At 54.6% G+C, this 14,545-nt stretch overlaps 1 protein-coding gene across 2 annotated transcripts in view; it reads right to left on the reverse strand.

The window, feature by feature from the left end:
• ITGA11 (integrin subunit alpha 11) overlaps positions 1–14,022 on the reverse strand; it is a 117,930-nt gene extending 103,908 nt beyond the window's left edge. For both annotated transcript variants that reach the window (XM_046655291.1, XM_046655290.1), the window contains exon 1: positions 13,928–14,022. In XM_046655291.1, coding sequence (XP_046511247.1) covers positions 13,928–13,979 — 52 coding nt within the window. In that variant the 5' untranslated portion in view covers positions 13,980–14,022. The remainder of the gene's footprint in view (positions 1–13,927) is intronic.
• Between the last annotated feature and the right edge of the window lie 523 nt (positions 14,023–14,545).

The following is a 14,545-nucleotide window of genomic DNA, read 5'->3' on the forward strand; positions in this document are numbered from 1 at the left end:
TTTGGAAAGGTGAAAGTCAAATATTAATTTTAGAAGTGACTGAATGGAAGTCTTAAGAGGGTCCACGGCTCAGTCAAGTTTAGTACTAGAGCCTGAACTTGACCCAGAGGTCCTCGTCCGCAGTCCAAGGCTTTTTCATTACCCCAGGCTTAAAGGGTCCAGTTATCGAGGGAGCAATCCAGCCGCAGGCTGGGGTTTCCACATTGGTAACATCAGGGTTGGCTCAGATTGGTCCCTTTGGGATAAGCCATGGTGGTTTCAGGCAGCCTCTCCTAAAAAAATCAGCAAGGGGTGGCGTAGGTCTAACATTCTATCAGCCGTGAACTCTGCTGTGCACATTAGTCTGTAGTTGTTTTACTGCCCAGCAGGCTGAGCAGAGGCAGGATCTGAAGAGAGAGTGCCGGCTGGCGTGAATTGCCTGAAGCACTGTTGAGATCCTAGGAGGGGGGGTGTAGGAAGTTGTGCAGGATGGTGTGATGCTACACAGAGGAGGAGAAAGTAAGAGGTAAGGAAGCGAACGGTGCCCACTGCATAAGGGGCAAGGCAGCCTTGTGGAGCGTGGGGGTGCTGCTGTAAGATGAGGTCGAGAAGCCCACAGAACTAGGGCTGTCACTTCGGCAGTGGTCCAGGAGGGCTTCCTGGGAGAAGAGACCTTTCTGGAACTGCAAGGGCCCAGAGAAAGCAGCAATATCCTTTCCGCTTGAACCTACATCCACTACAGACATTTATCAGAGAGAGGCTCGGGAGTTTCCTCTTTCACGGGGACAACAGACTTATTTGGCCTGCCCTCCCCAGTGGTTCTTTGCATCCCCACCACATCTCTCTCCATCCCACCTTCCCACCTCCAGCCAGCCCCAGGCTCAGCAAAGCTTTGATCTGGGGCTTTTGGCCTCTGGTTCCACATAAAAGCTCCCTCTACCCTCGTGAGGGAGGCACCCTGGCCAGACCCCTCTTCCCTGGCCCACCCCCATCAGCCATGGGGACCAGTTGAGTGGGGCTGCTGCCAAGCCAAACAACACCGCAGAAACAACAAGCGACGGGATATTACGCGCTGGGAAAGGGGTCTCCTGGGCCTCCCCCTGGGGTGGGCTGAGCACTGGAGAAAGTGGCCACTCCTGTTGCCTGGACATCTGCCATTCTCTAGACTCCTCCCAGTGAACGCCAAGGGGCGTGGTCCTGGAGGGGTTCTGACCACACGCCCAAGGAGAGAGCCCGGGCAACCGAGAAATCAGCTGAAAGGCGTCTCGGCCGTCTCATGAAAACTGCCCCCGTCAAACCTAGCCCTGCCATACTTCAGCTCTGGCGGAGCGGGGACTAGGGAGCGCTGTCCTCCTGAGGCTGCCCAGTGTAACCCGGCGTCCCCCAGGGCGGAGTGGTGAGAAGCGTTTAGATGGGACAAGAGAGAACATTAAAACTTGACTACTCGTGTGTTTATTTAGTGGGTATTAAAAAAATGACAAGCAAATCAAAACTTAGATTCCACAGTGCTTATTGCTCAGGACAAGGTTAAGTAAAAAGACGGAGTTGATTTAAAGTCAATTTAAGGAAAATTATTGCGTGAAAGTCATCAAGGTGATACACAGACATGGCCAAAGTCATGTGGGTGGCAGACGCAAAGCAGGAAAGAAGGTGGGCTTTTGGGACCATCAAACCTGGATTTGAACTCCGGCTCTCTTGTTTAGCGCAGTTGCATGACCTTGGGCAAGTCACATAAGCTCTGGGAACTGCCGTCTCAGAATCGGCCTGGGTTCCAATCCCAGGCTGTGCCTTTACCACCTTGGTGATCCTGGGTCAGTTACGTAACCACCTGCCTTGGTGTCCTCATGTCTAAGGTGGGGGGACAGCAGCACCCCTCCTACAGGATGAGTGAGATGAGTGCTGAGAGCAAAGCCTGACTCCTAGAAGCCCTCAGCGAACGTGAGCAAGGATTACTGTCACTCCTAATGTTTACTGACACCTCGTCCCTGCTGGATATTTTGTTTGCTAATCAGTATCATTTCTAATTTTTCATACTAATCCTACAAAGTAGGTATTATAATTTCCATGGCACATTCTAAAGAGAGGAAGTGACTTGCCCAAGGTGACACACTTAATAAGTGTCAGGGCTGGTATTCAAGTGAGTGGAACACACCCCTAATACGAACCTCGTTGGGCTCAGACTCAATCTCTCCACCTGGACAATGGGTTTCATCCTGTCTCCTAAGCCACCAGGGCAGCTTCTGGTCTGGTGGCTCCCAGGGATTGGGCCATAACCTGGGGTCTACCGTTCAGCCTCTGCCATTGCCTCTGGGCACTGCCAGCTCCTTCTTGGGTACTAAATGACACGGCCACGTTGTGCGGTACATGGATGATGTCTGAATCACTACCCTCTTGTGGGGAATGAGGCATTTTAATCTCCTGCCCTCCCGCCCCCTTGTTTCCTGGGAAGTCCCCTTAGATACCCAGGTTTCCACTGGGTATAAACAAGGCCTTTCCCAGTCTCCCTGTGTCCTCTCTAGGTCACGGTAAACAGTGCTGAAGAGATGGGGCCAGCTGGGCCAGCCTGGGCTGCAGCTCTGAATCGATCTGCCCCTTTCAAGACCCTTCTCCCTTCAAGAGCCCCTCTTCCCCCTCAGCTACATTCCTTGTCCTGCCCATCTGCCACTGCCGCCAGCCTCTTCTTCTAGAAAGCAAGCCTCTAATAGCAAACGGCCTCGGAGGTGTCAGGACGGAGCGCATGCCCACCTAGGGAAGTGGCGCCCTAACAAGGGTGATGGGAGAGAGGCTGTGCACGTCCCACAGGGATTAATTAATGGGATTTCAGGCTGGTGCAGCCCGCTGGGGAGATTTTCACTGGCTCACTCATTCATTCCACAACTGTTTACTACTCGCCGACTCTGGCCGCCACTGCTCTGGACCCTGGGATACCTAAGTGAGCACAACATACAGGAGTCCTGCTCTCACGATTACATTCTGTTGGGGGGAGACAGGCAATAAACAAGCAGATAAATAAAATAGGCAATAATGCTGGATAATGGGAAACACCTCCACGAGACCAAAGCAGGGAAGGGTGTTCATGTAGGGGAGTGCATGCAGGGCGAGGCTGAAATTTAAGTAGGGGTGCCAGGAAGGGCCTCCGTGAGAGGGTGATATTGGAGTAACGGCCTGAAGGAAGAAGTCTCATTGGTGAAGAGCATTCCAGGCAGAAGGAACAGCAAGTGCAAAGCCTACAGCGCCCGGTACGTTTGAAGAACATTCCAGAGACTGCATGGGTGGAGCAAGTGGAGGAGGAGTAGAGGATGAGGTCAGAAAGGCAGGGGAGCCAGATCACAGAAGGCTCTTCCTCAGAGACAGAAGGGGAGCCCTGGAGGGCTTGGAGCAGAGGCGGGACATGGCATGATCTGACCTACATTCTAGCAGCCTCCCTCTGGCTGGTGGTGGAAGAGCCTCAAGGGGCAGGGCAGACGCAGGGGGCCCAGTCAGGTGGCTGTTGCCAGAAGCCACAGGAGTCTTTCTGGGTGCCCCCCCCCAGCAGCCCCCAGACCACTGCCTGCCTCCTGGTCCTAGTCTTCTGGGCTGAGCAGAGCAGGGCAAACAGAAGGCAAGCCGGAGCTCTCTCACCAAGGATGGAGTGGGACCAGTGGAACTGACAGGCCGCGGCATGAGGGCAGGGACTAGCTCTAAGATGAGCTAAAACACAGCCAGATCCACACTGACAAGAGAGGAAGGAGCAGGGACAATCTCAGGGACAATTTTGACACGTTCGGGACACTCAGAGGGGCCTCTTGCTGAGCCTGCCAATGTCTGCCCCTGGCTGGCCTCACTGTCAGCAGCAAGCACATTCCACAGCTGACGTTTGGCTTGTGGTCTGGCCTGGCCCTCTCCTTGGTTTTTTCTGCTCTGAAAGGCTTTTAAAATCAGAATCCGGGTTCTCTTTAAGTTTGGGGCATGAATCACCGCTTCTGGGCCTGGAAAGGGGATGGAGGGACCAGAGGCCCTGTGTCGCGGGCACTCCCTCTCACTCAGGCCTCATGCCACTAAGGGGCGTTTATGTGACAGGCTCCTAGTCAAAACATTTCCAGTCGGACTCAATTCCAAGCTCCCAGCCAACATTTCCAGCTGTCTGAGGGCCACCTCCACCTGCCCAAGAGCCCGCAAAGTCGACACGTCCAGAACCCACTCAACTTCACCCTTCTCGAACCTCCCATCTTCTCTCCTCAGGTCAGTGGCGCTGCCCTGTGGCCTCCCAGACCCCTCTCCTTCCCTGGTGACCAGGCCCTGTGCCACTCTGCCTCCCAGCGGTTCACACCTCCTCTTTCATCTCACCACTGTTCCCTCAGGCTCTTGTGTCCTCTCGCCTGGGTCGCTGCATAGCCGTCCTATTGCTCTGGCTCCCAGTTGTTGCCCTGTCACATCCACCTCGCCCCCAGGAGCTTCTTAAAACACAGATTAGAACATGCCACTACCCTCCCTCAAAAGCCTTCAGTGGCTCCCCATCTGCTAGATCCAAATGCCGTAGTTGGCGCTCTGGTCCTCTCTCAATGGCCTCAGTTCCGTTCTTGCAGTTCCCATGGCACCTACTCCAGCATCCTGTCGACCAAACACTGGCCGTTTGCCCACGTAGACTCTCTCTCCTTCCTGCAAACCATCTCTTTCTCAGCAGTCAAATCCCAGAGTCCTTTGTCTGGAGCTCTTATAGCCTTTATTACTTCCTCCCTTATATTATAGTTATTTACCCAAGGGTCTCTCTCCTACTAAACCATAACTTCCTTGAAGGACAGGACTTATCTCTTATCTTTTATCCCCAGAGCACCTAGCACAGGGCCTGGCTCACACTACCTCCTGGGGGTGCAGGTGCAAATAAATTTAAGACAACTATCTTGCCCTTCAATATCTTTCTGTCCACGTGGACAGAGTTCTTACATTCGTTTGACTCATGTTAATTGAGCACCTACTATGTCTGGCACTGTGTGAGAGCTGGGGATGCAGAAATTGATGGAAGATGTGGTCTCTGCTCTCGGTCCAGGGGGGCGAGATGTTCAGGCAGTTGTAATCCTGTGTGGTGGCGAAGTGCAGGGTATCCTGAGGTCACACAAGCGGGGCTCTGAGGTCTGATTGGGGGGTCTGGTAAGGCTTTCAGGGAGAAGTCGTGCCCAAGTGGAGACCTGAAGACTAAGTGGGGGGCAGCCAGGAGAAAGGAGGAGGTAGAATGGGATATAGAGAACAAGATGCATGAAGACCAGAGAGAGCTGGAGTGTTTGAGAAACTGAGATGCTCAGTCACATGGGGTGCTGTAGGATGTGCAGGTGCCCGTGCACGTGGTGCTCCTAGAGGTGAAACCAAGCACAGGCTGGGGCCAGCCATTCGGGGTCTGGTTAGTGCTATTAAAGAGTCTGGACTCAATCTACTGGCAGTGGAGAGTCACTGAGGGTTTCAAGCGGGGGAGTCACTACACAACCCAGTCTGTGTTTTTGCCTCATTTTGGCTGCTATTGAGAGAGGTCTGGATGGGTGGGGGCAAGAGGGACAACGACACCTGAGTTTGGGCTGGAGCCTCAGGGAGGTCCCAGAGCCCTTCTGCTCCCAGGCAGCCTCCTCTCTCTCCCTGATGGAGCATCGCTTTCCCACCCAGCCTGGGCTTCGCTTTGCAGGTCCCCATCCTGAGTCAGGCACTTCCCTCACCTGAACACTCTCGACAGCTTTGGGGGAGCCCAGGATTTCAGGGTCAGAATGACCCTAATGGGCTTCGTCTAACCCCTGCTGGACACCTCCACTCCCCCAGCCCCTGGGCCGGTCCCTCTGTCTGTGGGCAGTTCTGACTGGGATCCTCAGTCAATCAGTGTCCCTGTGGTCCCTCTTTGGCTTTCCTAGGTCTCCAGCTTGGGACCACACAGGGATCAATAGCTTATGGCTTTGTGGGGACACAGACTGGCAGAGTAAGACCTTCCAACTACCACCCCCCACCCTCAAATTCCGGCTTGCGTTCAGCCTCTCAAATTCTGAGTCCAAGTTGCCTCTCCAGCCCCGCCTCGCTCTGAATCCTGTGCAGCTGCAGGCTGGGGAAGCGGGCTGGAAGAATCGAGATTCAGGAGGACTGGTTAGATCTTGGCTTCACCACTGGGGGCTGTGTGACCCTGAGCAAGTCGTTTCCCTTCCCTGGACAGTGCTTTCTCTTCTGCTTGATTGGGGATTGGGGTTAGAGGACTACAGTGACTCTCAGCCCTGGCTGTGCATTAGAATTATTGGGGAGCTTAAAAAATTCCAATACTGGGCTCCACCGTGGGCAGCGATGATGTGTTCTGGGGTAGGGCCTGGGCAGAGGTTTTGTTTTACACCATCGTTCTCTTGTTCACCCAGGCATGGATTTGCTGATCGTCTGCAATTCCATGATAGACCAAGTGGAGAGGCCGAAATGGGCAGGTAACAGAACCTGAGGAGTGACGCTTTCTGTAGAAGTGCTTGCCTGGCGGGACCATGGCAGCACAGATACCTGTGGGGAGGCCAGCGTTGCAAGGTTTGGCTTCGTGCACTCACCAAGGTGGCTACTCCAGAGCCAAGTGTCAAATGTTTGAAGGTCCTCCAGAAAGGTTCTCAAAGAGGTCTTGGGGCTGTAACTGGAGACAGAAGCGTCTTCTGAATTCCATGGCTTAAAAATCATCCCACAGCCCCGGCTGTGTGCCTTTAGGACTGGCCCATGGACAGCCCTGCCCTCTGTGGAGACCAGCACGTTCATGAGCCCTGTAGTCTGTGTAATCTGCACCTCCGGTTCTCACCGAGTTCCTTGAGGCAGAGCCTGTGTCTTATCTAATTTGGAATCCCCAGAACCTGGAGGTTCCTGGGGTTTCGTGGGTGCTCAGGACATGTTGGCCAAATGGACAAGCAACTCAGTTTCTTAATCTGTAAAGTGGCATCATGGTGCCTTCCTTGCCAAATTACAGACCTGCGGGGAGAACCAGGTGAACAAGGCTGCCTTCATGCTTGTGCAGCCTGTGCAGTTGCTTGGGGCCCCACCCTCAGAAGGGCCCCCACTTGGTTTAATGCTCTGCTGTGGCCATCTTGAAATTCTTCATGATTTTTAAACAAGGAGACTTGCATTTTCATTTTGCACTGTGTCCTGCAGATTATGTGCACATGGTCCTGCATGTGTGGTAAGTGGTGTGTATGTTAAACTCAGAGAAGAGCTCTGTCTGCAAATTATTCATGGCACTCTATGATTGCCACCAATCATGGAATATGAGGGGCTGTGAGCTCCAGGGAAAGAGCAATTCCAGTAGAAGGAGAGGAGATGGATAATGCTCTGTGGCCTTCTTCCTGAGAGGAGGAAGGTGCAATGGTCTGAGGGTATGGGGATGAGCCAGGCTGAAAGGGAGGATGGTGGAGATTGGGGACACCCCCAGAGGTCCACAGAGAATGATTTCAATGATCTTGTCCTACCTGCCTAACACAGATGTAGAAAATCTACCATTAGAACATCATTCCTTTGGCTGAAGCATTGCTTACTCCTTAAGTTCCTCTGATGAGAGTAGCAAATTAGGTTCCTAACCTCATCTTTGGCCAGAAGACCTCCTTGAGTTCCCATGTGATCTTGGGAAAATCATGGGAAATCACTCAACCTTTAAGAGCCTCAGTTTCCCCATCTGTCTAATGGACATGCCACCCTTGGCAGGGCCTCTGGCCTCACCTGGCCTATCCTGAATGATGGAATAAACAATGGAGTGCTTTTTGCAGACTGTTGGGAGCTGTACTCACTCGCCTATTTCATGAATTTTCCATGGCCTCTCCTCTTCCTGAGGCCCAGTCCTCCTGATCTGCAAATAAACAGACCCTGGAAATCTGCAGGGTCAGGATTTCTGGCAGTCTGGTCCAGCTGGGCGATGCTGCTAGGGCGAGAAAGCCTTCAGCCCCAGCTGCCGAGGCAGGAACCCCTTCCCTGTGTCATCCTGTTTGGAATCCCAGAGCGCGTTACTGTAGCAACTTGCCTAACTCACCCCACATGCCACGTGGAAAAACCTCTGCCCGCTTTAGAGCGGCATCAGCCAAGCCACAGGCTGGCTTCTTCTGCATTACAGGATGAGGCTGCCCATTGTCCACAAGGGTCGGCGCAGGACGCCTCTGACTGCTGATGGAGTAGTGGGCTGAAGGGCTAGACCATGCCAGGCAGGACCCCCTGCCTCAACTATTCCATCTGCTGGGTGGTCCTGGTGCCTGAAGTTCCACCATTAGCCCCTTACTCCTCTGGCTTAGGGCACAGCCCAGTTAAAATGCGAATTGCTCCGGTAGAACACAGGAAGTTGTCATCACTCATTAGTGCTGTTCAGCATGAAGTAACTCGTTAGGCCTGGAGCTCAGAGCGGGTTTTGATTAGGGGAATGGGAGCCGAGGCAGGGAAGGCGGGAGAGGAATGCCCAGCCTGGACCCTGAGGATGGGCTGGAGAGGAAGCCCTGGGGCAGTCACAGTGGCCCAGAGTATTGGGCACTTGGGGACAGGAGGTGAGCTCCTGTTGGCCCTGAGCAGGGGAGGCAAGTGAGGGAGAGAGGCCCCCACATTACTCGGCACCATGTAAGGACCACGGCTCACTGAGCCAGCATCATAAGCGAGGCGTCACTGTCTGGTTGAGTCTGAAGGAGGGCGATGACGCTCCTGGGCCAGTGCCCCTGTCAGGATGGCCATTTGTGCACTGACCTCATTTTCCCTGATGACAACTCCTTCAGCAAGGGCATCTTATTCTCTTTCTATGCCCTCTGGGCCCATTTCCTGAAGAGATATCATGCAGGGATTAAGAGCAGCAGCTTTGGGGTCAGACAAATCCCAATTCTGCCTCTTACTCTATCGGCATGACCTTAGACGAGCCATTTCTCACATCTTAGACGAGACGTAAGAAAGTGCTTGACACAGTGCCTGGCATCAGTCAAATAATCCATGATGGGAAGGGTAAACACTGCTGCTGGTACTGGAGGGCTGAGTGAGTGGCAGACGCTGCTCTAAGCACTTGATATAAATGAGCCACTGATAGATCGTCTAACATACATCAGCACGTGCGGTCGTTATTCTCCCCATTTTACGAGGACAATGAGGCCCAGAGGGGCTTATCCTGGATCCACCCACGTGGACAGCTGGGTTTCCAGGCCGTGCATGCGATGATGCTTATTGCTGCTCAGTAAGCGTGAGGGTGAAGGATGAAATGAGGGACAGAGGCAGCGAGGGGTTTTGACCACACTGACCTTTTCCTCCAGGTGGGATTTTATTTCCTTGTGACTCAGAGCATAAGTACACAGTATACAAACCATTCATGGAATTTGGGGGGAGCTTATTTATTTTTGGTTTACAAGATGACCAACTCCAGTCTCTCTCTTCCCCTTTTCCCCTCACTGGTAACAAACTTCTGGGCTTTCAACTAAGAATTCAGCTAGGATTTACATCATGGAGGTTGGGGACGGTCCCCACCTGGACCGTAGCTTTCTAAGCAAGCACTCAGTACTGAGGGTGCCTGGGAGTCTTTGGAGCTCCCAATTATTTGGGTGAAAATAGTTTCAAATGGCTATGAATCCTTGATGGAGCCCACGGTCTGGTGGTGGTGGGGTAGAGGCAGAGATACCAAAATGGCAGAGAGATCATTTTTGAACTGTGTTAGTGCATGTTTAAAGCTTATTTTATAGCTGGGCTGCCTGAGTCGGCCAAAGGCCATCGCTGCCTGGGGGGCATTATGATGGATCCTTTCTCTTTGCAATTGCAGTAGAACAATGTTCAACTTTGACTCACAAAGTAAGATCTTGAAACTATAGTGAGACAATAATCTCCGAAGTCAGGCCTATGGAGAGAAAAGAGGGCTTTTTGAATTCTCCAAACTCCCTTCTATACAGCAAGAGCCAAGCCAGACCAGCTCAGAACACAGTTTTGTCCTAGGTGACAGGGGAGAGCATGAAAGGGAAGTTCCCTGCTGCTGGAGGAAGCTCCCTCTCCTGGAGGGAGAGAAAGAGGCTCCCAGAGGGCAAAACGAAGGCGAGCAGCTGTCTGAGTTCCCCAAGGGCCCACAGCCCTGCGTGGGTGGGCTGAGAACAATGAGAATGGCAAGGAGGTAGACATCCCATCTGCAGGGGTTCACTGTTGGGTAGAGATCGGCATGGTGAACAAGTAGAAAGAAGGTGATATTCCACTCCCATCTCTTTAGGGCCCCCAGGGCCTGTGTGTGGAAGGGTCCAGAAGCTCCTCAGCTGATGGTAGCTGAGAGACTTGGCTGACAAGTTCCCAGGAGGATGGGCAGTTGGGGAGGCAAGGTGACAAACTTCGTCTCTCTCCCTGCTCTTCCAAAGCTGGAGAGCAGGGCTGGGATCTTAGTCTTTGTGCATCTGTGGTGCCTAGAACCGTGCTTCTGCCACACACGGTTTTCCTGTGGCATAGGAGCCCCACCCGCCAGGACACACAAGTGCCACGCTGAGTCGTCTGGTTTCTCTCCTCTCCAACACCCCAAAACACTCACACTCAGACCATATTGACTTTAAGGCAGCCTCTATAGCAAAAAATCCCTGAGTTCCCATTATGATCCAGACTTTGGGCGAGGCCTTTCGGGGCAGGGGCAAGGAAAGTTTAGGGTTATTTAGAGCCTTAGCATTTCTGTCTCCTCTGAGCCTCCAGAACCCCAGCACTTCTTCTAGATTTCTCTTATGGACTTGAGTTTGGAAGTTACATCTCTGTGCATCCTTAGACCCCTTACTGAATGGTCAGTACCTTGTGCACTGATAATGTGATGATAAGAAAGATAACTTCCTTGAGTGCTTAATATGTGCCTGGAACTTTCCAGCACTTTATAGACATTTGCTCATTTAATCTTTGGGTAACTCTATAGGTTCTATTATGATCATCCCCATTTTACAGGTAAGAAAACTAAGGCACAGAGCAGGGTTTTTTTTTTGTTTTTTGTTTTTTTTGCTGAGGAAGATTGGCCCTGAGCTAACATCCATGCCCATCTTCCTCTACCTTATATGTGGGATGCCTGCCACAGCATGGCTTGATGAGCAGTACCATGTCCGCATCCAGCATCCGAACTGACGAACCCAGGGCTGCCAAAGCCGAATGTGTGCACTTAACCGCTGTGCCACCGGGCAGGCCCTGGCACAGAGCAGTTTAGTAACTTGCCGAGGGCATAGAGTCCTCGCTGGCGGAGCCCAGACCCATTCCAGGCTGAGACCCCAGGGCCTTCACTCCCATGCTGTCTGATCTCCTTGTGTGTCTTTCTGGGGATGGCAGATAACAGGTGCTCAGTAAAGACTGGCTTTTTAAAGAGCCATTACCCCATCAACCCTTATACAGATGTGTTTAACAGGAAAGTCCTGATCCATGGATCTGCTCTCTCTGAATGTCAGCTATCACTTTGGACTTGTCTACTTTTTTTCTGGCTTTCTTGATAGTTTACCCACCCCATCATCTTGCCCAGCTTGTAGCAGAAGCTCTGGAAAGATGGAGGCTCTGAACTCACAATGGCCTCAATGGGGACTCACTCCCAGCTTGGCCTGTGACAGGTCCCCTGCGCAGCCAAACTGTGCCGTCACCAGTAGGAAAACTTCCTGGTAGTCCTCACATTGAATGCACGTGATGCACACATGAGAGATCAACATCAACCCTGCTCTGGAGCCAAGGGAATAGACTCAACGACCCCTGAGACCCTTCCAATCTTCAGAGTTCAGACTGACGGGAGTCACCTTTGTGGTTTTAAAATATTTGCCTTTCTGAGTTTTAACTAGTCTCAGGAAATAACACTCTGACATATGAACAGTCCTACTTTAAGCTCTGTCCTCATTCTACACACTTCTGCAAGGCCCGGTTCAAATGATATCTCCTCCTCCAGGAAGCCCCCTTTGCTTATCCAAGTGGAACTGCACTTCTCTTGTTTGAACAGCAGCCCTTAGCTTCTCTGTGCTGTTCCCTCCCTAGGGCCTCTGTTTAGCTTTCCCTAGTCTTGCCTTGTTCTCAGCTCCAGGCAGGGCCGGGTTTGCACACGTGCTTGAGCCCCACCCCCAGCTCCGTGCAAACAGATGTTGTTCCAACATTGATTGATATGTTTAATGAATCCCATATTTCAAGAACCCAAACTGACCAGACATAACTCAGGGATGGTTTTCTCCATATAAAGGGAGCTGTGAGTCACAAATCCTGTCCCTGTCCTTCACCCCACTCCCCTACTTCCCCCCACCTCTGCTTAAGTGACAACAATATTAACAATCATTGCTCCAGTCCTACTGTGCACCCAGCTCTGTGTTAAGGACTTTTCTTACGGTGCCTCACTTAATCATCCAGACAGCTTTATGAACTCAGAACTTCTCCCTCCATTCCACAGAGGAGGAGACACCTTGGAGAGATCGAGTAACCTGCCCAAGGTTGTGCAGCTAGTGGGCAGCAGAGCCAGAACTGGAAGCCGGGTCTGATTCCAAAGACGTTGCTCTTAGCTTCCTGAGGTCCAGACTCTCTCTAGCCCCTCAGGCAGCCACTCCATCTCCGGGTCTGACGGGATGGTTCCACCCCTCTGGAGTCACACAGGGGTGCATTCCCTTTTCCTTTGGCTGGATCTCCTATGATTTAAAGATAGTTCCTGTAGTTGTTTCCCCTCCTGTCTAAATGACCTAGAATGGCCTTTGGCCCTTCCTGTAGCTGGGTTCTAGACGTATGCCCGCCTGGTGCAGCTCTTCCCCTGCCCTCCTCAAACCCCCTCACCCCGACGGTTTCATACCTCAACGTTGGTTGTAAACTGTGACTCTAGGATCTGAACTGAAGCCCACCAGCCAGAGGCCCTTTCAACTGCAGACCCTCTCAGAAGCTCCTTTATAGACTGACACGGGGTGCACTTGTTGCCGTGGTACTTTGGACCTGGGTGAGGAGCGCAGGCTACGGGGTCTCCACTAAGGGTGCTTCTCCCACTGCCACCACATCTCACTCCTGCTCCCCGCCCCAGCCCGAGCCTGGAGCCCACGCAGAAGGCCCGGCGGTTAATCCCTTAGGTGGCCCCCGCTGGTCCCCACCGGGGCACTCAGCTGCTCCGAGGAGGGTCCCCGAAAGCTCTCGGGCCTTTAGAACAGCGCTGCTGGCCGCCGCCCCTATGTGGAGGGTCGGGCCGGGGCGCCGGGTGTGGGGAAGCCCGGTCCAGGTGCCCCAGTGCGGAGAGTCCAGGGCTGCCCTCTCATTCCCGGGCGCGTGCCTGGCCAGCCCGAGGTCCCCGCTGCGCCCCGGCACCTGGAGTGCATTAGGCGGCGGCGCGCGCGTCTCGGCGACAGTGGCTTCCCCCGGATTACCGAATCATTGCATAATTGAGCGCGGGCTGGGGGGCGATGCCCCGTCCCTACCCCGAGCGTCAGGTAACGTTTTCGGGGGCCCTGGGCTGCAGAGCTGCACCCCGCTGCCTTTGGCCGGTCCGGGGACTGCTCGCCACCGCCAAGGAGCCGACTGCCCTGGGGGTTCCCTCTGTCCCCCGCCGGAGGGACTCCGGGCGGCTTTCGACTCCGGGGTCTGCCCCAGCCTTCTAGGGCCGCTGCGCCTGGCTCTCCACGCTTCAGGATGCTCTCTCCGCGCCAGGCGGGAGGGCAGCCGAGCGGGGCTGGCTCTGCGCGTCTCTCCCCGTCCCGGCGGTGCGGCAACCCCGGCGTGGCCCTTGGAGGTGGCCAGGCTGTCCAGTGGGGCCACCCGCCCTCGGCGCTTTTCAACTCGAACCTCTTCAACTTTTCCCAAACACACCGAAGTCCCAGCTCCAAGGCGCCTCCGCGCGTCTCCCTCTTTTCCTGAACTTGGCGGAGCCGCTGGACTGCAGCCAGTTCCCGGGAACCCACGTCCCCGAGAGCAGCCAAGGTCCGACTCTGGGCCGCGCAACGCGTCCCTCTCCTGGCAGCTGGGTCCGAGGCCCCGGCGGGCCAAGGCGGGGGGGCGGGGGCTCCCAAGGGCAAGGGGAAGCAAGAGGGGCACGTACCTGGCCACAGGCTGAGCGTCCAGGCCACCAAGAGGCCCCTGGGCAGGTCCATGGCGCGCGGCGCGGCGGCGGGTGCCCGGTGCGGAGCGGCGTCGGGGGCGGCGAGCCAGAGCGGCAGCCTCCTCGGCGCGGCGCCTCGAGCCTGCAGTGCGCGCGGGCGGCCGGCTCCCTGACAGCGCGCTCCTTCGGAGGAAGTGGGAGGGCCGCGCGGCGGGGAGGGGCGCCGGACGCCACCCGCTCTGGCTCCGGTCCCGTCTCGGCCCCTCTGCCACCTGGGCAGGCGGCAGGCTGCGGCCTCGACGCCGTCTCCAAATCTCTCCTTCTGCCTCCACCTCACCTCTGCCTTAGGAGAAAACCCCAGAACCGCTCCTGGGAACCCCGTCCCCCGCGCAGCACCTCCCTTTACCCCACCACCACCAAGTTCAGTCTGTTCAGGAAAAGTGGTTTATATGCCATTTCCCAGAGGAAAGAGCCTCGCAAAGCTGAAGGGGTGACCCGGGGACAGCGGCTGTGACTCAGGTCTCCCTTGGCCGAGTGGAGTGGATGTCCCTCCAACGTCCATTCTGAGACATGCCCCTGCCCCCCCCCCCCCCCCCCCCCCCCCCCCCCCCCCCCCCC

The sequence above is a fragment of the Equus quagga genome, chromosome 2 (genome assembly GCF_021613505.1).
Source record: "Equus quagga isolate Etosha38 chromosome 2, UCLA_HA_Equagga_1.0, whole genome shotgun sequence".
Lineage (NCBI taxonomy): Eukaryota > Metazoa > Chordata > Mammalia > Perissodactyla > Equidae > Equus > Equus quagga.